Source organism: Melanostigma gelatinosum (genome assembly GCF_949748355.1).
Source record: "Melanostigma gelatinosum genome assembly, chromosome: 18".
Taxonomy (NCBI): domain Eukaryota; kingdom Metazoa; phylum Chordata; class Actinopteri; order Perciformes; family Zoarcidae; genus Melanostigma; species Melanostigma gelatinosum.
Window position 1 is genome coordinate 7,070,195 of NC_136651.1, and position 25,498 is coordinate 7,095,692.

Sequence of the window (25,498 nt, forward strand, 5' to 3'; positions counted from 1 at the left end):
TGTGTGTGTGTGTGTGTGTGTGTGTGTGTGTGTGTGTGTGTGTGTGTGTGTGTGTGTGTGTGTGTGTGTGTGTGTGTGTGTGTGTGTGTGTGTGTGAGGAAGGTGATAGGTAAAGGAAGACATGTTGGTCATCATGGGCTCAAAGGAAAAGTTATAATAACAGGAGTGAACTGTGGCTGTAGCAGCGTGTCCGGCATCCTGTTGTGTCTACATTCTGCAGCACCTTGACCACCTTGTCTCAATAGCAACGCTCTTTTTCCTTTTCAGCCATGATGTGTCTGCTTGTGTACGTGTTTGTACTCACACTTCCAGTCTGCCTACAGTCAAACAGTGCAGAAACATAGATTGCATGCCATTGGAAATTGCATCTTTTACAAACACGGTTGCAGCGAATAAACTAATTCAAATATCATTGCTTTTCCACATACTTTCATTTTATTTTTTCTTCTTTTTTACATGTACCACTTTATACACCAGCATGTTACACGTGTGCATCTTGATGGAAAAAAAATATAGATTTTTGTGCTTTGAATATCGTTATAAATGGATCAATAGAAAATAATGTATGATGTTAATGGTGGTTGAGAAAAGCAATTTGACAGTTGTGTGAATGTACATGTATACAGTTTGCCCACAGTGGGTGATCTCTGCTATTGTTGAACGGCACAATCATAAAGGACTCTATTACTTTCCCATAAACTCTGGATTCTATGTGGTAGGGTTAAAGTGGGAAACAAGATTGTGTAAAGTGCAGGTTTGCCCCAGAGCGTGAGCATGGTGCCTTAAAGGTTAGGAGATGGTCCACACCTCCTGTATACAGTAGGACCCTTTGAGATGTCACTTGGATACATCCACATACGAGTTTACCACAGAACAGAATCAATACTTGAAGAAAGACGCAAATGGATTTTCCAATGCTGCTTTGAGCAGATTCATTCCTAGAATTTGTAGATTCCTACTGTAGGTAGGAGCCGGGTTACTAAGGCATCTTTGATCTTTAACGACCAGGAAGACTGGTTAGGGTATTAAATTAGTTGTTGTTCATGGTATGTGTTTCTGAAATTTATACTGATAAAATAAAAATAAAAATAAAACAACAACCAGACACAGCTCATCTATGTTGTTTTACTACAGTGCATCAATAGCTTTGGAGACTTGGCTGAAGACCTCATCCACTGGGAGCTCAGAGTCAACCTAGGATCAGTAGAATACATGTTAGATTTTACAAACATCTCACGTTGGATTTAAAAGGTTTGCTGTCACACAGTAGCAGGCATTAGGCACCTTCCTGACGATGCCGCGGCTCTCGTAGAAGGCGATGACCGGCTCAGTTGCTTTGTAATACAGGTCCAGGCGCTTCTTGATGGTCTCCTCATTGTCATCAGAGCGGCCGCTGGTCTCGCCGCGCTTCATGAGCCTCTTCACCATGGTCTCTCCTCTTGCGTCAACGTACAGCAGCAGGCAGGGTTTGCCGATCTGGGATCAGAGAGAGTTTGCTCGTTCAATGTTTTCCTTTGTTCTGCAGGGATGAATTATAGAACAAAGCACTCATGCCCTCTGCTGTAGGCACCTACCTTCTTCTCAAACTCCTCGCCCTGCTTCACTTCACGGGGGTAGCCATCAATAAGGTAGCCCTTGGACACATCAGCCTTGGCGATCATGGCGTCCTTAATCATGTCCAAGACCGTGTCCTGAAAACAGACCCAAGGCATTATGATCGACCTTCGCAATAATACGGCTCTTATGATAGAAAATACACTCAGTTGCTAGTTTATTATACTGACAGATTCTGTCTCTCCAGTAATATCAATGGGGCTCGGCTAAATAACAAAAGCACCTCTATAATGCAGTTAAACAGCACCACAAACTACATCCTCCAAAACGATCATGAATCGGGTCGACTAATCACTTCTCGAACACAGTTTCAACAGAACTGAACATTATAAACTTCGTGACGGTAATGCAGGAGTGTCGCATTAGATCCTATCTCTTACCAGGGGCACCAGCTCTCCCTTCTTCATGATGGCCTGGAGCTGCTTGCCCCTCTCAGAGCCAGAAGACACCTCAGCGCGGAGCAGATCCCCAGATGACAGGTGGGTGTAGCCATACTTTGCGACTACCTTCTCGCACTGGGTGCCCTTTCCAGAGCCAGGCCCACCTGAAGAAGACGGACAAAAAGCATCGGTATAGCACAAGGGAGAATGTTGTTTTTTAGCAGTATTTAAAGAAAAATTCCGCCTTCATGTACTCACCCACAACAAAGATGATCTTAGCATCTTTAATTTTGTCTGAAATGAGCACAAACAAAAATGATGAGTCCGTACATGTGATATGGCAACGTTTGTTTCTAACAACAACAAAAAAATAGACAAACAAAATTCACGAGGAAAAGATTTTTGTAACAAAGTATCTCGACAGTCAAATGTGGAGGAAAGGCCTTCAGTTGAATCAGCAGTACACATACTTCCCATTATGAGTTTCAACACAGTGTTGCCCGCTCCACTAGCCTGCTTTGACTGTGCTAGCTTGTGTAGGTTTGTGCAATTACTCAGACAGTGTGTCTATGGCAACTGTTGTCCCCTGATTGTTTTATTTAATCGGGTACAACTGTTCACGGGGAACAGGGAAAGTGTGAGTACGGTGTGAGTTATAAATTCAACAAAAGTGCAAAAAATGATAAGAAACCACAAACTTTTGATATGTTCTTACTATATAGTATGATAATGTGGCCAGCTATATCGTTATATAACAATATAATTATTATAATTGTACAATGTTGTGTTATTAATTAAATGCATCATCATAACAATGTTTTTTTTTTTCAAGGAATATCATGTCTAAGTGCAGTTTTCATAAAATTTTCAATTTAAAATGCAAGACCTCCACTGTAATCTCAACAACCACCATAAGAGGGCAGTAGAGTTTAAGAGAACACAACAAGCCTGCCTCTGCTATATTTTAACTCAGTGCATCATTAATAATCATCATCAATCAATCTCCTGCATGATATATTAATTACCTGCCATTGTGTTGCGTTAGATGAGTATTTCCCTTCAACTAAAAGACAGAAAAGGACAAAGAAGAGCAAATAAGTTCACAGCAGCAGATATTTTTAAAGGCAGTTACACTTTATTCAGAGAGTCCATTGCTGTACGGATGAACTGACATTCTGTATTTTGTGAAAAGCTCTGTGTCTTTGTCACGAGGTCAGAAAAGGCAAGGGACTCTTTGTTGATTGTGTTTTACATTTGCAGAATTGGAGCCGTGAGTAATGTGACTTTTCCAATGTGTCTCATCACTGACAAAAGGCTCTAGTCTAGCTCTAGTTGATTGAGACAGGAAATGCCTATTAATTCTGTGTTAACAGCAGTGAATATATCTAAAAAAAGACAACTGCTGCATGGTTTCCTGTTTACACTTCTCTTCTAGCTGACTTAAAGATAAGGAAGGAGGAGACCAAGGGAGTGATCGCTGCTGGCATGTGTAAACAGATAGCTTCTCCAAATGCTTGCCTGTGTCATGTGCCCCGGGGTTGATAATGAGTGTGTTTGAAAGAACCGACTTCAAATAACTTTAAGATTTTGCTCAACAGGTGGTGCCTATGTGCTAAAATAAGCACCAAGTGTTGCCTCTGTCTGCGCTGGCTATCGAGCCGTTCTATAGGTCACATTTGATGATGCCTTGCTCTCAATTTTGCATGCATTCTAAATACATTCGTTGTCTTCAATACAGCTACTTCCGCCTGACATTTGGAATTCATTTGGAGACATGAAGTCAACGTACATTATCTGTATCTTCTTGTTATGTAACAGGGATATTCACCTTTCCGTACACATTCCAGTTTTGCCAACTGGGTTACTTAAATCTTCCACACACGCGCAGTACGTTCATCAAGTAACCTGAGCAGTTGCTGGTCTGGGTTTTGTGAAACCAGATTTGTGACAGTCAGGTTAAAGGACTAACTTCTTAGATTACATGGTCCCGCTTGGATATGAGTATCTTGGTGTGGTCAGCAGAGAAGAAAGAACATACTGCACACAGTTATAATTACAGATCTCTTTATAGGTGCAGTATTATGCAAACATTTTGAGTATTATCATGGGATTTTAGATGTATTCTCTAAGTCTTGGTGGGTATTTCTACACCCTACATATTTTTCTTTGCCCTACTTTATAAGAAATACAAATTCATTTCCTGGTTCAACTTTAAGCTGTATTTTAGCAGAGTAACACACCAACTGCTACCAGCTTGTTCTCCGATGCTCACATGCAACACTCCTCAGCACAGGTGCTGCTGCTTCTCAGGTGACCAGTTGAATGTCATCGGCCTTTAACCCTGTCGTCCGTGTAAAGGTCAGTTCAAGGCTGGTATCTGAGTCAGCACAGAGCCGGTTTAGGAATCCCTCCCTGGCCTATTATGGTGCCATCTTGTGGGTCCACATTGCCTCTTTGGCATGTGATAGATGTTCTGGTTCTAATAGGGTGCAAACAAGATTACATGGCTCTCGGTGTGCGCGTGTGTGGGAATTACACTCAATGCTGCATGAAATTGTGGAACGGAAATCGCCCATGCAACGAAACTTTACATGGATTTGCTTGAGCGCATTAGTGCGAATACACATCCCAACAGAATGCCGTGCTGGATCAGTATCAGCGATGGAGATCGATGTGACAAGATGTTTGAACTGGACTTCATCAATTTGCGGCCAAAGCCTATGAATGTGCTGTAGGATTAGATCCATATTGTTTCCCTTGACATTTATAAATCTCTTACTGCATAAATAATGTGGTAACATGTGACAAGTGCGCTGATAATGCAGAATGAAACCTGATACATGGAGAGACATTTGAACATGTGATTTCTGTATGTCGAGATCCTGGACTCACCACAACCCCCAACCCAATATGGGTCACCCGTCCCACCCTCATGTCTTATTACTGTTTTTTAACATTTGGCCTTGCTAAAAAAAGACTCAGCTGTTCAGGGATAGCGTGTCAACCGTTCTCAAAAAGCACATGGGGATGAAGCTTTCCCTGACTGGCCGTATAAGCAACAGGAGTGAACACAAAATACTGAGCACATGATCTATTAGTGCATTGCATTCTCTCTGTGTACCATTACCAAGGCACTCTGCAAATTAATGGAGCGTACTGTTCCTTTAAGGGAGAACAGGGGACCCTTTGACGTCAGTGCAGTGGGAGATATTCCATGATGTGTGTGAAAGGATGGAGCGAGATAATGTCTGCGTTAGCCGTGGCTGTTGTGGATGTGTTTGTGTTCCAAATGGCAAGCGTTGGTTCACTTTAATGTGTGCCATCTACTGACAAGAATCAACAGTACTCAGCCCCTGATCAGTTGTTGATGACCGTTACTGGGGCTAGAACATTGGCAGTGGAATTAAAAGGCTAGCTGCATGAAAACAGCCTTTAATGGGTGTAGGTGGAGGATAATGTTGACATGTTATTGGAGAGAAGGCAAACCATATGCAAATTGAATGTCTGGAGGAAAAGAAAATCAAGAATCAATGATGGTATTACACATTTCTTTCTGCAAAATAATTATGTCATGCATTGAGTGTCATCTCAGTCGAGCGTCGTGCCTTTGCTCTATGCAGAAATGTCTGATCTTCTGACAATGTCAACCATTTTAAACAGCGTTGGCTCACCAAAGATTCCCGAGAAACCAGATGACAGTTTACCATTACAGTCTGTTGTTCTCACTTTCCATCCTGTCAAACTGACCTGCCCATTCTTTCTGTCTGACACCTCTCCATGTGACACTCCCTCTGACAGTCAGACTCACTCAGACCCTCTCTGTTATTTCATGCTTCCTCTATAGAGCCTTTGTCCTCTGTACTGACCTCTCTTTTCGCGCTGTGTCTCTAGATCCCAGTGCAAAGGGGCTGCCGTCCCTGGATCCCAGTGTGTGTGTGTGTGTGTGTGTGTGTGTCTGCACAGTTCCTACTGCACGGCAGCCCTCCCTCCCCCTTGCTATGCCTTTTTATAGCTCTGCTGAGCCTGCTCAGCTGGCGTTGCATTCTGGGTAAGGAGGAAGCACAAACATAAGAAGAGTGAGAGCCCGGATGTGAAAGAGGAAGGGAGAGCCGGGATGGACGAGAGGAGGCACGAGAGATAAACAAACAAAAGAAGGGTTGTGGCAGAATGCACCGCCGCAAGTCATTAGTTCATTTTGTGCACATTGTTTTATATTTAACATTTCATGCAACGCTTATTATTCAAACCCAGCAAAATATTGAAAAGGGGAAATATGTCATGGCACGTTTTTGTTGTCATAATACAGTAATTACTCTAAGAGTCATTGGTGACTGTGAGTTGAGAATTGAGATAAATTAGACGTGGCTTAACATAAGGGACAGAAAAAAGAAAAGTGTCAATATAACAATGAAAAGTGCTGAATACACATCTTTGCCTTTTGATAAATGACTGAATCATGGTGATGCAACCACACTGGAAGTAAACCAACACGTCTGGTCAGCCTCTCATGCTTTGTTCTAAGGATTAGAGGTTTGGGGCAATCCATTTCGTTTCCAACGTAGTGAATGTGATGATATTTCTGTGCTATAGAGGTCAGTGTTGCTCATGTACTTGTCCTTATGAGTTAATGTCTACCGATACCGTTATGACATTATTCATTATTTTGCCAAAAACAAAAAAATAGAACCCAAATATCTGAAACATTTTATTAAAAGCATGAGTGGACATATTCATGTCCTCATATGGAACATAAATACAAAATATATTTACATGTACAAATTATGGCAAAGACAAATAGAAGCGTACAAAGTACTTTTGTTAATTCACAAAAACAACAACGAAAATATTTACTTTAGCTCCCAATGTGTTCTTTATCAAAGTTAGATGAATCAAACACAACCACTGAGACCCTGGTACTTGATCCATCCTGGTTCAGAACTCAACATCTCAGTTCAGGAGCTTTGACGTACAAAAATTGAGGTTTGCACTACTTAAGAATACAAACCAAGCCCAGAGGCAAGGTCCACTTCTTTCTGCACAGTACCATTATGCTCTTCACGGCAAAAGGTTTCAAACTCTGAGCCGATTAAAACGCACTTTTTGCAGTTTGTACCTCTCCTGCTGATTTGGGAACTTGTATGGCATGTATGGCGAGAACATATAGAAACTGAACTGAAACGATACACTTTATGAGATGATTGGCAAGTTGGCAAAAACACTGTTGCTGAAACCAGAGGAATGTTTTCAGAATCATCGTACTTGTACTGTGTGGCAATAATATAATTATAATGTCGTCCTACAAATATTCAAGATGTAGGGAATGCCTTTCAGCCCAAATAGATTGTACTCTGTATTTCACAGGGGTAATACAGGGCTCTGACCACAGGGAGGCAGCACACTAGAAGTAGTGCTTCAATATTGTTCACGGTATTAGATTCGTCACAATACGACACATCCATCTGCTTCTATATGTCTATATGCTAAGTGATGCTAATAATGGCAGTAAGCAGTAGTCTGTTATCAGATGCTGAGAACATTGTGGGCAGCAGATTGCATTACTTTCAAAGCGAAGCAGAAACACAGAACCGGAGCTTGAATCCTCACACAAACGCACATAAATAACATTTATGTGGGAAGTCATATTTCACTCAGTCTGTCTATTTAAAAAGGAATCAAATTACTTTGTCGGGAAAAAAAAAAATGAAGCGTGATCATCAATCAGTGGAAAGACTAAACTGACCAAAGCAGTTTCACTGGATGATGATGAGTCCTAATGCTGTTACTGCACTAATAACACCAGTTGTCTATGAGCAGCGGGAACCACAAACAGTGAATGATAAAGCACGATTGATCAGAGTTAAACTTGTTTGATAAAGACACTTGGTATATACTATATTTCATATCTTTATAAAACTGGTTAAGATTTTCTGTGCAAATCTGCCATTTCTCTGACGTTTCATCAACACAGTTACTCTCATCATATCTTTGTGATTCCCACGACTCGTGCTGTAGCTCTGCTCATTAATCGTCCATATTACACCGTATGCCCATCGTGTGCCTCTACAGAACACATCTGACAGCAGGGAATACAATCTTGAGTCTGATTAAGGCATTAGATCGAGTACATTAGTTCATGTTATCCCAAATGTATTTCCTTCTTACACCATCAAGCTTGAGTTCTACTTGAATATTAACGCACATTTAGAACACATTGAGCAACATTTTGACAGGCCACCACCTATTGCACATAGAATTTGTCTTGTTGTTAAAAATCTTGTTAGTTCACCCTTCGGTGCCGTTCCTTAAAATGTTGGCTCGTCCCTCTTTCCATTTCCTCCGCTTGTATTTTCTTTTGACATGAAATTATGCAGCATTATTCACCAAGTCCTAGCTGGAAAAACCACCAGGCGGCTCGGGATCGGGGGACGGAGGGTCGTCCTGGTCGTCCTGGTCGTCCGAGGGCAAGTGGACGCGCTGCTCGTCCATGCGCTTGGCCTGCACCCTCTGGATTAGACTGAAGAAGTCTTCGTCAGGCACTGTGGGGGCGTGGGGGCCAGCTTCTGGTGGGGAGCACCGCTGATCATCAATCCTAGAGGACTACAGACAGAGAGACGGATACATTTAGAGTGTAGAAGCAAATGTGACTGAGAGTGCGGCATACTCCTTGTACGACAACCTCAATTATAAGACTGAGAATTAGGAATCAAAGAGAAGTGAACCCTTGACTTTTGTCATTTAAGTTGTGGCCTCACCTGGCACTTGATAAGCATGTTGAAGAAGTCATCGCTGGGTTCTTGATGATCTCCCTCGCCCACCAGGTGTCCCAGATTGTTATGAGTGATCCTCAGTCCCGGTAGGTTCCCAACATTAACCCGCTGGTCATCCAGACGGCGGCTCTGGGAGCTGGCAATCAAATCAAACAGCTCCTCCGTCTGGGGGGAAGTGGTGACTGCAGGATCTAGGAGAATACAGAGGAGTCCAGTTATCGAAAAGGAGTTCACGTGTCCTTAAAATAGCCAATAAAAAAGGACCAAACAGGAATGGGAATACTGTTCTCAACCAACCTATTATTTCGTTTAGGGACGGCACGGAGCTCGCGGCGCCTTCTCCGTTGTCTCCGTTCTGTGGCTCATCAAGATGGCAGCGCTGGTCGTCCATGCGGCTGCTCTGGAACTTGCTGAGGAGGTCAAAGAAGCAGTCTTCATCGGACGGGTCACGGCCCAGCTTCTGGAAGAAGAATGACAAGTTGGTAAAACACTCGTCATCGGTCAGCACAAGACTGAATGTGGATATTTCTGCCACGCTTCAGAGCTAGATCTTACTGGACTACATAATTATGTTGAACCACTCCTATATACAAGAAATATGATCTGCAAGATCTGCAAGATGACGATGAGGATTTTCAAGACGGCCAGCGTGTGGACGAGAAAACGAATGTGATTAACTTACACGGGCTGGCCTTGGCCGAGATACTGAAGGTGGTACAATATCAGAAAATCTCATGTCAAAAGAAACATTTGTATTCAAGAAAAATGGCCCACATAGTGGTACCCTGTAAACATACCAACAGCTACAGCTGTAGGGGCTGTTTATGTATGTAGTGCCACGTTGTAATCGTTGTACTATTCTTTTGTTATATTTTTGGTTTATTTCGTTCATTGATCTACCAAGAGAAAAGTAAATTTAAAAGTTTGTATCAGTTTAAACTTTCACACTTAAGCGGTGCAATTGTTAGATACCAACTAAATGCAACTTGGCAGGGCTGGAAATGAGCATTAAGCTCCAATCAATGATCAGCCGATCGATAACTCAATCACTGACTGAATGCTGTTAATGTGTTACAGCCTCACTGACGGTGCTGCTTTAACACCGAGAGGTGCTCTCTCTCACATCACACCCAATGATGCTGATCCAGGGTCAGAGTCCAGCTCGTGGGCTTCAGCTTTGCAACAACATACGCAGAGGCAGCAAAGCAGATGTGGAATGTGTTCTGTTTAACCAGCACGACTAAAATATTCTGGGCCAAAATACAAAATAAAGAATAAACTGCTGACTAAATAAAAAAGAAAACTTTCCTCTGTATTTCAAAAGTAAATAAACTAAAAGTACGATAATAGACTGAATTTCTCAGGATTTAAAGGGTTCTAACCCGTCACAACTGAAACACCAAGAGCAAACAGACACCCAGCAAAGCTAACCTGATCAATGATTCTAACTTAATTAAAAAGGGTTTTTTTTCTTAACCAACAACATGCATCTCGATTGTGAGCAAAACTTGAGCATGAATCATTAGAATAAAGCTGCTGAAATTGTGAGATAAAGGCACATTATTCAAGCATGAGAAGTCATCCACTGAAGAGTTACTATAGCTGCTATATAGAATATTCATATGATAAATATCATTTTAAAAGGATGCAAGACTCAAAGTAGTCATTATTGAAGACCAATAAAATATTAAACTACATTATGCAGGTCAGTTGACAGCAGAATATCATAGATACAGCGTCACATCGTTCTGCAATCTGATGTATTTTCTTAAACTGACTAAACGTTGATGAACTAAACTAACGGTGGATTTAGGACTCATTTTAACGACTCATACTTGACAAGACAACACACACGTTAGTGAACATGAACAACAATCAGTTTGTGATCACCAGCCGGTTACCCGGAGACGAGGTAAGAGTGAGCGTCACAGAAGGAGAACAGTGTCTCTATTATAAAAGCTTTTTGGCTACACTTCTTTCTTCCGTCTTAACAAACCGCCCCCATTAACATTCGCCATTGACGAGTTCAACAATTTACCACGAGGTAGAAAAATGTGTGCCATCTCTAACACAACTAGTGGATGAAGCGAGATGTGAAGTAGGTCAGCGTCAGCAGACAGCTGATTTCCCTCACCTCTATTCTAGCAATATGTTCCTCCCCTGTAATTCTTTTTCTATTGGGAATCAAACTATGCTTCAGACAAAACCTTTACACCGTTACGTTGTTCAAGCTGTAAAACATAAATGAAATATCTTACCGGCAGCACGGTTGCTTTGTCTTCCTCTCTGAGCTCTCTTTCTCTCTCCTCATACCTCTGTCTCCCCTACTTTCACTCTCTCTCTCTGCTCCCTTGCTGTACTAGACTACCTCCCTCAACAGTTCCTCTCCTGTTGTATATCTCTCTCTCTCTCTCTCTCTCTCTCTCTCTCTCTCTCTCTCTCTCTCTCTCTCTCTCTCTCTCTCTCTCTCTCTCTCTCTCTCTCTCTCTCTCTCTCTCTCTCTCTCTCTCTCTCTCTCTCTCTCTCGTGTTAATATCTTAATTCATAACAGAGGAAGGATGAAAGGAACTAACTTTAACTGATCTCGTGGTCACCTGTGTGCATTCAACAGCATCAGTCACAAAGCCTGAAGCAGATTGAAGTCCTTGCTTTAAACTGCGGCACTGATCGATTGACAACCAACATCGGTCATTATAGTTATCTAATTAAATGTTTGTTGGTTGATTTAAACTGGTTCTTAAGACATAACAATTCTGATAACGAAACTAATCATGTGATGGTTCCAAAACGTTGGTGCACTATTTGTTTTTTAACTGCTCCTTCGGAACCATCCTAAAAAAAAAAAAATATCACAAATTCCAGCTTTAGGAAAGGGTGTTCACGGACACACAGCTGGCTTTAGAAGATTGAGAAAGGGTGTGCTTCAAAGTCACCAGGATTACAGACATTTAGCTTTCTCGTCCTTTGTGATGAGCCGCCATCACGCAGCCCAGTAATTTTCACTCTTTTCTTGGACGTCAGCTTGCTGATGACAACAATTAGCATTGTCACAGAAGAAAGGCATGGTTAGGTGCTGTGGGGGCACAGCATTGCAGAGATACAAACAGCTGTGAAACGGCACATTCATTAAGAATCTAGTTCACAGCAAATGGCATTTCAGTCCCCTTGATGCTTTCGAGGAGAAGAACTAAACCCATCTTTTCTCAGGTGGGCTCTCAGTGATTGAATTTAAAGGACTCAATTTTGGGCACATTTGAACTCGGGCCTGTTATCACACATTTTGGAGGGCTGCTTAGAAATAAAATGTAAAGCCTCAGCAGTCTCTTTTTCTGTTGTCAGCAAAAAATAAAAGGAAAATACATCTGTATTGCTCCATCCAGGCAAGTGATTTCATTTGAATAATTCTGGAAACTTGACACTGTGATACGAGTGCAGTGACGTGTGCTGTCGGAAAATGCAGAACTTGCATTTTATAATCACAGTTTCAATTATACATCAGTTCCATATTATTAAACAATATGAGAAAATCATTTTCAGAATAAGCCAATATGAAACACTTCAAGGGGGCTGAAGTGGAAAAGATTATCAGGCTGAAGCCAAAAATAGATGTTAAAAAAAATCAGTTTGACATTAGAAGATTGATAGCACTTCTATATTTTATGGTAAATAGGCAATATACCAGTCGGTTAGCTTAGCTTAGCATAAAAACAGGGGGGAAACGGCTAGCCTGGCTCTGTCCGTAAAGGCAAGCTGATATCTGGCACCGCTTAAGGAGCAAACCTGGGTCACAGTAACAACAGAATAAACTGCAGCTACTCACTGGCACTGGAGGTGGGACTTGCACAGTGATGTCGTCGGTGTCCACGGGGGAGTCCAACCACAGCCGTTCATCGGAGGACTGACTGTCAGGGTAGCCTTTTCTTTTGCCTGGCTGCGACAGCTGACTCTTGGATCTCGTGGGTATACGTTCCAAGTCTTGGTTGTCGCCGTTCTGCAGTAAAGGAACATATTGTTAGAGCGGGGCCACATTAACAGGCACATGTCCCTGTGAGTGAAATGTGAGGGAGGTATTCACCTTATCTGACGAGTACTTCCACAGCTCTACACTGTCCATGCTGTTTCGCTTGGTGAATTTGGGTCTTGCTCCTACAGTAAGAAAAAAAACATAAGAAAATAAAAAGCTTATTAAATAACATTAAAACAACTCATCTCACAACTGAAGAATTCTTCAAACACAATTAAATCGAGCAATTCTCGGGTCAGCATCGGTCCCATGATGTTCGGTGTGGGTATGAGGTTTAGGTGAACAACCAAACTAATGGGAGTCTGTTTGCCAGCTCCGCACCGGGGAGTGAAATGTAGGACATGGGTGTAAGCTTCTGCCCCGGAGGAGGCTTCATGAAAGCAAACATAACACAAAAACCATGCTGACTGCACAGAGAAAGACACGCTTCATTTTCTATTTATCAAATGCTCCTTATCAGCTGGTGGGGATTTATAATAATCAAAGTCAAGAATTTTAATCTCTGTACACACCCATTGCTTTGTTTCACATTTTGCCTCAGTTCATGAAATGGCCACCTTGTGTACACATGCAGTATTCCGGTTAGCTTGCTCAAGCACACACGTCGTCTTTGTCAAACACAGTGAAAAGTGCAGAAACTAAAAACTATTGCTGAATAGATTTTAGAGTCTCCTAGCTGCAGTTTTAAGGTGATGAATTATTGCTCAACCCTCAGTCAAATTTATAGATTTAAACAAAACCTGCCTACCAGCACCTCTAAAGCTCACCTCAAGTTTACCTTATTATATGTCGTATAAAAAGGTAAAAATAACTTGTCGTGTTACCTTGCATCTCAAACTCTGAGCTGGAAGGTGACAGGTCGCTCTCATTGACCCCCAAAGCCTCCATCAGCTGCTCCACATTCAGTCTGGCTGTAAGTTCCCCATTTCTGTCTCCAATCTGAGGAGGAAATTCAGAGGCAGGGACGAAGAGACAAACGGAGCCAGATGAGTCAAATTAGGTTGAATGCAAGCAGTCTCAATATACCAAAGAAAAAAAAATGATAACACTAAAAAAAAATAGATAAATAAGTCTCACTTCTTGAGATATGTCCAGATGCTTTCGGGCATAGTGGAGAGCTTGTTTGTGGTTCTGTAGAGACACGTATGCATTCCCTAGACTCCAGCAGGCCCGGCCCTCACCAACTCTAATGAGACATGAACACACAGACAAATGTTTAAAGAAACTAGTCCTTCGCTCACGCACGTCTGTGTGCATGCATAGATAAGAGTTGTGGCTCGGTCTACCTATCGGTAAGCTCCTGGGCTATGTACAGGTGTTTCAGGTGGTAGTCTATGGCCCTCTCGTACTGCTGCAAAAGAGTGTAGGTGTTTCCAAGACTGTAACAGGCCTGAGCCTCCATCACCTGGTCCCTCAGCTGCCTGGACAGCTGCAAAGTTTTCCTATGGACAAATAAACAGAGGAATGAATTGAGTGAAATTACTTTTGCTGAAACTGCTTCACTTCACCTTCCCTCCACTAGATGTCAGACTCTCCTCTTTCCTCACCTGTAGTATTCGGTGGCCGTGTTGAACTGGCCCAGGAATATCAGGGCATTGCCGAGGTTACTGTAGGCTCGCCGTTCTGCCGCTTTGTCCCCAAATTCTTTGGCTATGGATAATCGCTGTGAGTGACAAGAGCAGGGAGGTCAAGTCAAACTAAACTATCACATAAAACATGCCTCTTAATTATAGCAGCTAATTTGTGAACTACTCAAGTCATTTCACCTTACTTTGACCCATGTTCTTTTTACACAATGTACAAGCAGAGGGTATTACACAAGTTCAAGTTAAAAGCTCTGTTGGGCACACGATCCCATGAAAAGATGTACTGCAGCAGCAGCAGCAGCAGCAGCAGCGGTGGTGGTGCATCGCATCACATCAGCTCCTCCGAATCCCTTTAAAGGAAGTGTGCTCTTCTCTACGGCACAATGACAGATTTGTAATGGGGAAGAGATGAGAGGCCGGCTTCTCCCATGAGGAAAAAAAAAGTGGTTTACAATGAAGAGTAGCAGAAAACATGGGGAGCGTGAAGCCATGCCTGTGACTGATTCTCCAAGAAACCAATTTCCTCCATTTCTTTTTTTTCTCCAATGAGAAGTCATCAATCTCTGCACACTGTGTTGCTTCAGGGTGAGGTGGATCGTGATCCACTGGAAAGCTCACCACCGTGTTATTTACTCGCAAGAGAAGCGAGGACCAGCATGAGCGATCATCTCATCTCCTACAGGAAAATAACAGGTTTCAATGAAACACTATATTGTCTTTAGCCTCTGTCCCTCTGTCCTTTCACTCACTGCCACCCCATGCAATCTCCACACCTCTGCTATTAGTACCAATTCAGAAGGTAATAGGTACAACACAATGACACAAGTCCCTCCTTCACTCTCAAACTGGCTGTGCATTGGAGGCTGCTATTTTGCATGTAAAATTTCTAGTCAGATGGAGGTCTGTGCAAAGCAAACTAGGTAAGATCTTTTCTCTGCAGCAGGCAAATGCACAGGAGCCTGCTTCTTCACCCAGGAAGTAACCACTTGTTTGCTTCTGGGGCGGCACGTCAGATGCACGCACAAGAGGGTGAACGCGATCACGACCAAAGTCTGCACATTTACTGTGTGGAACTGTGGCTGCAGGGAGGATGATCCCTGGCTAGGATGTCATTAGCCACACAGCATGTGCACAAGCCGCCAGAACACCAGCAAACCACATTTTGTCGTGCATGTTAATGGTTTGGACAAGGCCAACCAAACATGCTGGACATAGAACAGGACGATGTGTTTATGTTCACAGGAAACCTGATCTAAAGCACTGCTCTGTACTGGCACAACACCGAGGCCGACATCTCTTATCTGGTGTTATTAACATGAACCATCGTGAATTACCTGACGGTGGAACTTGATAGCTTCGACAAAGTTTCCCAGCAGGTAGTGGGTGTTGCCCAGGTTCCCATAGGCCCTCCCCTGAGCCGCTCGGTCTCCGAGTTCTTTGACCAAACACAAGTTCATCCTAGAGACACAAGTACACCCATTTAGTAGCAGTATGGAAATGACATTGTGTTAACATTACACAATATCAAAATACAAGTCTAAAACATACTTATAAATATTGGTAAACAATGGTATATGTTTATTATGATTAGTTATGAAACACAACAAATGCTTACTGTTTTTATTTTTTGCATATGAAACAAAAAACGATATTTAGCCTGTAATATGTAGCATGTATGAGTCCTCTCTTTCACCTTTGACAGTGTCTCTCTTTGATGTTAACGGCTCCCTTGTTGGTAAATTGATTTAATAGGGTCTCCTCCACACGATCCACAAAATAAAGTGTGCTATATTTGTTGCTCTTATTAACTGCCATCATTTATTCTGTAATGCAGTGTGTAGTGTTTCACAAAACTGGGCTATGAGGCAGATTGGCCTGAAGGAACCGCTTTTAACAGAGAGGCATGCATGAGCCTGGGGTTTGCCATGAGGCATTTGGAACACAGAGCATGGAGTCAATTCTGTGGTCTGATTGAAAAAAAACAGAACTCTTCTGCAACAATGTCGAGTAACTTTATGTTGAATACCGACTCATCGAGAGGCAAATTCAAGTAACTGTTATGCTGTATATCAGTGAGCAAGATCTCAAGAAATCAAGTCAGGACAAGAATTATGAAAATGAATAAACACATCAAGATGTGCCACGCAGGAACAGATGCATTCAAGAATAATGTTCGGGATATTAACTGCCGGAGGTGAGTCAAAGCAGGGATCAAATTAGTGATATTTCCGTACGTATTTTTTGGAAAAGCAAAATATTCTAAATCCATCAGTATTGTGGAGTTTCAAATCCATTTTGTCACCACGTAATGCTGTTAAGCTCACTTGTCCGTGATTTAGATTGTCTGTATTATACCATCTGTGTACGAGTTCACGACTCAACGCACTCATAAAAGCCGGTAGCCCTTTGCAGAGTGTCTCTGACATCCAGAGGCAGGTCCCCTGGTTCCTGGCTGCAGCCCCATAACTGCTGTTTGCCCTTCGCATGAAACACGTTGCCGATGTTATACAGTGCTCGGGCCTCTCCGACCTGCAAATCACACAACGCAACACGAAAGAGAAAGGTCAGACAAACTGAGAAAGGCGGCTTAAAGACCTAGCTCTAGATATCAAGATGACACGTGTGTCACTGTGGGTCATTTTTCTGTTCATTTCTTTTTTGATTCCAGATGATTGTTTGTGCTTAAATATTAGAAAACATTATTACAAACTGAATGTGATGTTTGTACATTTTTAACGAGACTTTATGAATGAAATAAACAAGCATGCACGTTACCTTGTCTCCCTGCTCTTGAGAAATATCCAGGTGTCTTTGACAGCACACCACGGCCTCATCAAAGCGCGCCAACACTTTCAATGTGTTGCCAAGGTTGCCACTGGCTTTGCCTTCTCCAATTCTGTCTCCTATTGTTCTGAGAAAGAACAAAAACACACTTTTTTGATATTCCCTGGTGGGAGCTACAGTTGTTTTTGTTTAATCTTTAATGTAATCATCACTTAGCTAAACAACATCCATTAAGGTTGTGTAAAAAAGATTTAATGCGGAGATGCTGTACAGTACATTTTCAATTGGTTGCTTACTTATAGGTCCAGGTCCCAGTGGCCCTGGTGAGACTGTAATGTGACTAAGTGAATCCTCCTGAGGTCTCTGATTAGTTCCCTGCTAAGAAGAAGCAGCTGCACTCACTGCAGGGGACCACATCACTCAGGAAAGCTAGATATCCAGCTGGTATGGTCAACTGTTGCTGTTAGAAAGTCACTTTTTCATTGTCTAACTCAATGCCAATACACTGAAATCCTTAAAACTCTTTAAGCATCTGGTCTGTACATCAAATGGCAGAATCATTATAGAGAACTCTGAATGCATAAATGAGTCGACTCCTGATGTGAATAACTATAACACAAGGGAAACACAAAAAAAGGGAAACTTGGCAGATTTTCAATTGGCTTGATGATGCGAAATGTGTATCGCTTCATAAATGTAAAGCAGGTTTACTTATCAAGGCCCTATTAAAGCCAATGTTTTAACAATGGAGCAGTTAACATCAAATGGATAAACATGAATACAAGGTACATAAAACCATCCAAATCAGTAATTTTTATTCAATTATATGCAAAAAGAAACACAGTAACTAATACCATGCAGTAGGTAGCAGCTATTAAAATGAACAATGCTCACCTGGCCAAAGTGAGGTCGTGTTTGTGGTACTCCAGGGCTTTGCCGTACTCTTTGAGGTAGAAGTAGGCGTTGCCCAGCTGGCTGTAGATGGCACTGAGGGTCTTCAGGTCGTCCGTGCCGACCTGCACGGCTGCCTCAAAAAACGCTGTCCCCCCTTTAAAGTCCCCCGCCTTGCACAGCCGCTCTCCTTCCAAGGCCAACTCCAAGCAAGAGGCCTCCATCCTTAATGGTGCGCACACACACACACACACACACACACACGGGGAAAGACAGAAAACGTGATCAATCAGAGATAGAACAACGAGTTATTTTTTTGTTTTTCTCTCCCGACTTGTACCGAATAAGAGTTGTATCGTGATATTGACACTTTATTATTGTGGCGGTGAGGAACAAACTGCCAGTATCACCATGACAACAAGGTCTGTAGCCAAATCTATGGACTGTTGCCTTAGCAACTGAGTTCAAGGCTTGAGGGATGAGCACCTTGAAAAAGGTGTTGCACTTCTCACTCATTACTGCTCCCATCGAATGTTGTCTTCAGTCATTCTTTCTATGGAAAGATATTAAGAGTAACTCATGAAGTGATATTGTTCGTTGTCAGATGCTGGGGCACAAAAATATACAATTTGTTCAAAAATAAATCAGAAAGCAGGCATTATGTGAGAGGAATTTCAAGATGAAAACAAAATCACACACACACACAACATGCAGAACAAGGCCTCGTCAGTGGGTTTCATCCAGCAAGTATACACCCCGGGTTCTTTGTATAATCCAGGATAAACTGGAGGCCAGCCGATTTGGCCGTAGCTCTGAAATTCCAGATACGGTACTAGAATTTAAGAGTAAAGCGAGGATTATCCTCAAATCTAAATCGGTTTTACGAATGGCACCATTGAAAAAAGGATAGCGAAGAGATACCGAGTGCCATAATATGGCACTCGGTATCTCTTCGCTATCCTTTTAAACTACATATTATGTCGTTTATTTCATACATATTATGTATGAAACTACATATTATGTAGTTTCATCTGCAGCTTTAGTAGAAAACTCAAAAGCGTCCACTCGTTTCAGAGGTGCATTGAAGAAACACTCCACCTCCTCCACCTCTTTACACTCCTGCGCTGTCATTTATTCTCTATTTACACTGGTCAGGGCCGAATCTTATTTTTTATATCTATTTACATGATATCATATTTATTTACATTGCCAACATGATCTTCTTGGTCAAATGTATTTATCTCAACTTGTCCTGATCTAAAGATCAGCGTGCATCGAGTTCATTTGGTTTGCAAAACCTGGCTTGCCAAGCAACAAAATCCCCACATGAATGGTTCTTTTTTGCAGTGTTCAAGCTGTACCTGTGTTTTTGCTTGCGTCGTGTTTTGTCCACAAACACCTGCAGCTCCAAGTGCAACGGCCTCAGCATAGCCTGAGGTCTGGGTCCACAGTGGACCAGTCTGCACACGGCTCTCTCTGCTCCAGACAGAGGGCACGGCTCAGCTGCCATGAGGGCAAAGGGTTGACAAGCTATGGTCAAATAACTGTGAGAGATGAAGTCCACCCAAGCAGTGCAGTTATCATTGATAGTGCAGTGCTGCGATGTTAAGTGATAGCAGCTGATGTAGCTAATTCAGATGAAATTTCTCCGTGTTGTCCACTGAATAACTTCAAAAATAAAAAATGTCAGCAATGTTGCAGCAAACCTGGACGCAACCCAACTGGATTTTCTAGACACAGTCTAGCCAAAAATATTCATAATAAAATCACATCTGCTTTTCAAGTCTTCGAGAACGTTCCAAAAGCTCAACGATGAACCCTCTGATCCCACAGCCGAGCCAGTCGAGAAGGAATTTTAGAGAATCCCACGAAAGAGCAGTTCCAGACACGGTTGTTTATTAGCAAAAACATGTTGATTTAACATGTTTCACAAATCCAACTGAATTTAAAATCAAGAAGTTTTCCCCGTTGCTGTAAAGTCATTCAGTTCTCACAATCCCCCAACAGATCGTCCCTTTGGATCCTCTTCAACCTGTCCTCAGCTGTGACAGCAAGATCCATTGTTCTGACTTGCCATAACAAGCCATGCTTTGAAAAGAGGAGGAGGGGGGGGGGGAAAGAGTGTGTAGTGCACGGAACAATTTGGGTGAGAGCAGGCCTACAGTCAGGGGACGACAAAGCCAGTGCAATACTTCTAAGCTTGACCATTGCTCCAATGAGAGACAGAGAGGCCGGATGAGAGAGAGGGAGACAATTGCTAATCCAGTGATCTGCACCTCCTTGGTAGTGACATACTCAGTGAACCGATTGGCCCGGTCTAATCCCACTATCTGCTGACACTGGCAGAAACATTATTAGGTCACCAAGCAAGACAAATTAGACTGTGAGTGAAGAGGAGTTCAAGGACCAATAAATACCAAGAATGAGTGGACACAATTATTTGAATTATTGTCACTCAAAATAAACAGACGTTATGTCTATGTTTTTATTGTTTTGTTCATTTATCTATTGTCGTGGACTAAAAAAAAAGTTTAAATGCTGCAACAAACAATGTAGCAACTACTACAAGACACACACGTTTAAAGTAATAACCAGTTTTTCACTTCCAAGTAATGAAAAATTCAAATATATTGAATGCAGATTCCTCATGGAGGAAATGGGTAACTTTCAATAACGCTAAAGCGTATTTCATACGCTGCCAAAACTCGGTTGCGGTACCTGAACGCACCTTGTGTCGGCTCTGCTAATGTGACGCTGGTGCATCCCCTCCTGCGCTGACACGCCGTAAGCTCGGTGAGACGTCATACGAGCTTGCCAGATGTAACTGACAACATTAACGATATTCCATTACAGTAAGCCGTGACAGCAGGCACAATAACCCGAGTCCTTCCACTAACAGAATCCCTCTACACCTCTCATCACTTCACCTGTTTGTTTAATGCTATGATATCAAAATGAGTATCTGTATTTCTTTTAGGCAAACCCACTACTTTGCCTGCCTTTAGACGTCCCAGTTGTGTCGGTTACACAGTGTTTGACTGTGACCACTCTGAGTCAGGGAAGGAAACGCACAGGTATTACTAATAACATTGATTGCGGTTTTATTCTATTCAAGCATCACCAGTGAGCCTGCAACAGTGAGCCAGCCAGCACAACACCAGGACCCTGCAACCAAAGCAGCAACACGGAGTTCAGTCGTCAATCATTGTGTTATTTCCAACCTGTGCTTTTGTTACTGCGACATATTACCATGTCTTTTGTGAAAAAAAAGGCTGATGTGCTGACCGATGCTGACACTGCAGGGTGAGATCATAACTGGAGAGAGGCGTGTTTGACTTTGGCAGTGACCCACAGACTGTCTTTGGTATTTTTGTTTCCCTCGTATACTTATATCACTTTCTATAGCAGTGGGCGATACGGGAAAAACAATTGATTGGCAAGAACCCCGTCTGATGGAAGGAGTACAGGATGGCCACAGTATACAATAAAAGAGGGAACTGAACTGTTTCCATTGCACGACAGTGTATCGATGAGCGTAGCATAGAAACCTAGAGTCCAGCAGCAGATGGTGGAGGGGCCTCTGTAAACCACGAGGCAATTGTAAAACTCTGAACTGTAAAACAGATTGTGGGAAAAAGCCTTAAGAGCGCCTGGCGACGTTGTTAAATAACCGAAGTGGTGCGGTGTTAAGTTAAAGGCCAATATATCGTCACTCATCTTGATCAAAGTCGGTGAACAAAGATGCTGCGTGAGAGATAGCTTGAGGGCTAACTGGCAGAAAGAAAGAAAGATGAGGACAGCAACAACAAAAATGGATTCGTTTTCAAGAGAGGACTTTCACAGTCACTCTAATCCTTGTCATCTTGGTGGTTGGAGTAAGAATGGATGTGTGCAGCGCAGTCTACCATTCCCTCCTCTGATTACCACTCTAATTGGTCTGTTTGGGAGACAACCATCCCATAATAGCCTGCCTGTGGTCTAAAAAGAGACAGTTTCCCAGTGTTGTTCCCATGACAGCACAGAGTGCACTGGACAGGTTTCAGGGAGTAAGTGAGGGAGGTAGGAGTGAGGGAGCTACATGGCTGAGGTTTGTCCTTTCAGTGTGAAGCGGCATGCTTTTCTCTTCTGTATAGTGAGCAGGATGTATTTGGGGTTTGGACTCTTGGTCAAATAAGCCATTAAAATACAGTGCATCACCTTGGGCTGTAAAGTTTAACAGACAAAAGCATTAATAAATGAATGAACAACATTATGCCATAATGCATGGAAATGATTGAGTTGCAGCCATATTGTGTTTCACATCATTGTAAACGTAATGCATGCAATTTTGATAAAGAAAATGAAAATGTATTTCCTCTGAAAAAACATTTTTTTTTTTTTTTTATGAGTCCTTATTCCCTATTTATTCAGGGTTCAACACCGCACTCCCCGTTATTCTTGGCTGAGCTCAGGAACTCTGTGCTCGGAGTAATCCGGCCATAATTACAGAGTGCCACGGCCAGTTGTCAGGGAAACCAAAGAGAAACTCTCGAGGAATGTCTCCTTCGTTATGAGCAGAGCCGTCTCCTACTTTCCTCTTTTGTCTGATTCGCTTGTAAAACTGCATTTTTTTTAAATCATTTTCTTTGATTCAGTTCCTCTTAACCTTGTGTTGTCTGTTGCAATATTAAATGGGACAAGAATCATGTAAATATGGTCCTAACGACAGAACAACGTTGAGGGAACATAACGCCGATGAGGTGACGTAATCACACCTTCTTCTGATTGTTACTATGGTATTTATGTAGCTGATTTAAGACTGGATAACGCTGTACATAAGGAGATACAGCTGTTCTGCTCTTCTCTGCAGGACAAAGTTTATATAAAGAAGCAAGGCTGACTAAAGTTTCAGTCCAGACTGCCGTCTAATTTACAGAATCAGTTATCTGATGCTTCAGAATACTTCAGAGTTGCATCTGAAATCTGTTTTGTTGTACTTTAGTAATAACGTTTTAGCACAGAAAACGTGCTTGCTCAAAGTTTGTTACACGGTTACACACGCGCTATATTACCTTGATTTGACTCGCAGCACTCCCCTCCAACCGTTCCTTTGGAAAATGTTACCATGCAGTTATTATTTCATAGATCATTTTTGCATAGTCCGTGGTTGTTATGTCTGAATTATCCTAGTTGTCTGACTAACAAAGACGTGGAGGCACACTAATACAACGTAATCAGTGTTGTGTTGATCAGTAATTTCCAAAATGTCAAAATATTAAAACAGAGATGAGTCATTCTGACAGGTTTTAACAATATCTGACGTGTGGTGTCGAAGATATGACTTGGTAGAAAGGCAAACAGATAAACTGCACCCACGGGCAACTGTCAAACAAACATTCATAAGTAGGGCTGAAACAATCTGTCAATTAATAACGACTGTTTCAGTCGTTTTTCAAGCAAAAACGCCAAATATATATTTGCTTTCAACTTCTCAAAAGTGAGGATTTAATGCTTTTGAATATGTTGTAATGGGCCTCCTTCACTATTTTCTGACGAGCAACACATTCAACGAGAATATATTGACAATGGAAATTAATTATTGATGCTTCTTAATTGGGACTGCTATCAAAAGACAGTTAAAAGCTGTTTTAGGAGAGTTTAAAGAGAGAAACTTTGCAAATGAGTGGGAACATGGTTACGACATGAACACCAAATATGCAAATAAGGGGTAAAGTGGCACTGCTCCACAAATGCATCTCCCCACACACAGTGGTGTATAGTAATACAATGTAACTTCTTTACATTCTAATACAATGTAACTTATTTACATTCTAATAGAATGTAACTGTTTTACATTCTAATACAATGTAACTTATTTACATTCTAATAGAATTGTCTTTTGAAGATGAACAGGACATTTTTCAGTTTCAAGTAATGACTGGGTTGTTACTTTCAGTGCTGCTTTAGTATTGATCATGTTTTGATATTTGAGTCATGTTGTGAATGACCAGATGGAGTTATGATGGTAGCAGTTGCCCAATTGCAGATTCAGCTTGAGCAAAACCTTTGCCTGTTGTGTTTAAATCAGGCCCACAGGAGTTTACAAGGCAGGTGTCCTTTCTCACACCACTGACCTGATGCATCAAGTGGATATTTTTTGCTGAACATAATATTATGCATTTGCCCTCTACATCCTCTAGTCGGAATGAACATACTTATAAACGCACTGTTACAACTCCTTCATAGTGTCATATGGCTTTTCGGAGAATTGTGATGATAAGTTCATCGTAGATGCAAAAGTATTATGGTCAACACAGCTCCATGTCCTTGGTCATGGTGGCCACAGCACTTAAAAGAATAAACTTCATAATTCTCAAAATTCTGACCCTTTGCTTTTTTATTAACAGCATTTACTTGCACTTTTACTTTCAATACTTAAGTACAATAAATATCAGATACTTTAAGACTTTTACTCAAGTAGTATTCTAATAGGTGACTTTTACTGTGGTCATTTTCCAGTAAGGTATCTTTACTTTTACTCAAGTATGGCTTTTGGGTACTTTATACACCACTGGTCACACAACACCTTTATGGTGCATCTGTGTGCAGGTTTCTTCCATGTGGTCTCCTGACTGTGTATACATGTGGTTCTGCATCCACATGGCACGTTTAAACCAAAGCCATGCACACACACACACTCCTCCAACGTCCACATCTGATGAGGCTCCTTTCAGTCTGTACATTCCAGCCACAGCAGCTCAATGACCCGAGCCAGGAATGAGGCTTGGAACCGGGCTCTCGCTGCAACCGTGGCCGGGGTCTTGAGCTTTAAATCAGTGAAAGCTGGCTGGTCAAGTTCCGCCTGGCTGACTCCTCCTCGGCAAGCAAAGCCCTGAGCTGGCAGCTCCCTATTATTCTCCCAGTTGTCTGTCCCTCCAGCCGCTCCCTCCCTCTTTCTCCTGACAGCCATTCAAGGACAGGCTTGCACAGCTGACCACCCCCGCCCCCACCCTCCATGTTTGCCGGTGTCCTACCTTGAGTGCAGCCTCTTGCTGGCCAGGTCCTGATCCACACCGTTAGCAGCCGACTGAGCCATAGAACCGCTGCTAGCCTTCCCGCCTCCTAGCTTGCTTCCTCCCGCTGTGAGGGCCGCCTCACAATGATATCCTCCAGAGACAGCTACCCTTTTCTTCTTTCTCTCGTTCCGCTTCTCTGTCACTCCCTCCCTCCCTCTTCCCTCCTCCCTCCCTGCTCCTGGTCTCCAACACTGTTTTCTTTCTCCCTCCCCTCTTCCCTCATTCACCACAGCAATGAAAAGCTGCTCAGGAAGTGAGCTATTGTGCAAATAAACCGTAAAATCACACGGGCCCCGCCCCCCGAAATTACGTCACAGGCCGGGGAGTTGCTTTGTGCGTGCGAGCCTTTGAATGTGCTTGGCTGGTGAGCGAGGCCAAACTATGTACCGCGTGTGGA

General features: G+C 42.4%; 2 protein-coding genes across 3 annotated transcripts; both read right to left on the minus strand.

The window, feature by feature from the left end:
* Nucleotides 1-412: 412 nt before the first annotated feature.
* Nucleotides 413-5,972, minus strand: ak1 (adenylate kinase 1). The gene is made up of 7 exons (XM_079289908.1): nucleotides 5,861-5,972; nucleotides 3,020-3,057; nucleotides 2,253-2,288; nucleotides 1,995-2,158; nucleotides 1,575-1,691; nucleotides 1,285-1,476; nucleotides 413-1,194 (listed from the first exon to the last, which is right to left on the minus strand). The coding sequence occupies exons 2-7, from the start codon at nucleotides 3,024-3,026 to the stop codon at nucleotides 1,129-1,131; spliced, it is 582 nt and encodes a 193-aa protein (XP_079146034.1). The 5' UTR covers nucleotides 3,027-3,057; nucleotides 5,861-5,972; the 3' UTR covers nucleotides 413-1,128.
* A 714-nt stretch (nucleotides 5,973-6,686) lies between these two features.
* On the minus strand, nucleotides 6,687-25,177 carry gpsm1b (G protein signaling modulator 1b). 2 transcript variants are annotated; one of them, XM_079289026.1, is made up of 14 exons: nucleotides 25,060-25,177; nucleotides 18,050-18,271; nucleotides 17,147-17,282; nucleotides 16,758-16,900; nucleotides 15,706-15,829; nucleotides 14,333-14,448; nucleotides 14,072-14,227; nucleotides 13,863-13,971; nucleotides 13,610-13,724; nucleotides 12,837-12,907; nucleotides 12,582-12,752; nucleotides 9,059-9,218; nucleotides 8,747-8,952; nucleotides 6,687-8,591 (listed from the first exon to the last, which is right to left on the minus strand). In XM_079289026.1, the coding sequence occupies exons 1-14, from the start codon at nucleotides 25,119-25,121 to the stop codon at nucleotides 8,382-8,384; spliced, it is 2,001 nt and encodes a 666-aa protein (XP_079145152.1). In that variant the 5' UTR covers nucleotides 25,122-25,177; the 3' UTR covers nucleotides 6,687-8,381. The 2 variants fall into 2 exon arrangements, with proteins under 2 accessions (XP_079145152.1, XP_079145151.1); XM_079289025.1 differs by having other exon boundaries at nucleotides 9,059-9,221.
* Between the last annotated feature and the right edge of the window lie 321 nt (nucleotides 25,178-25,498).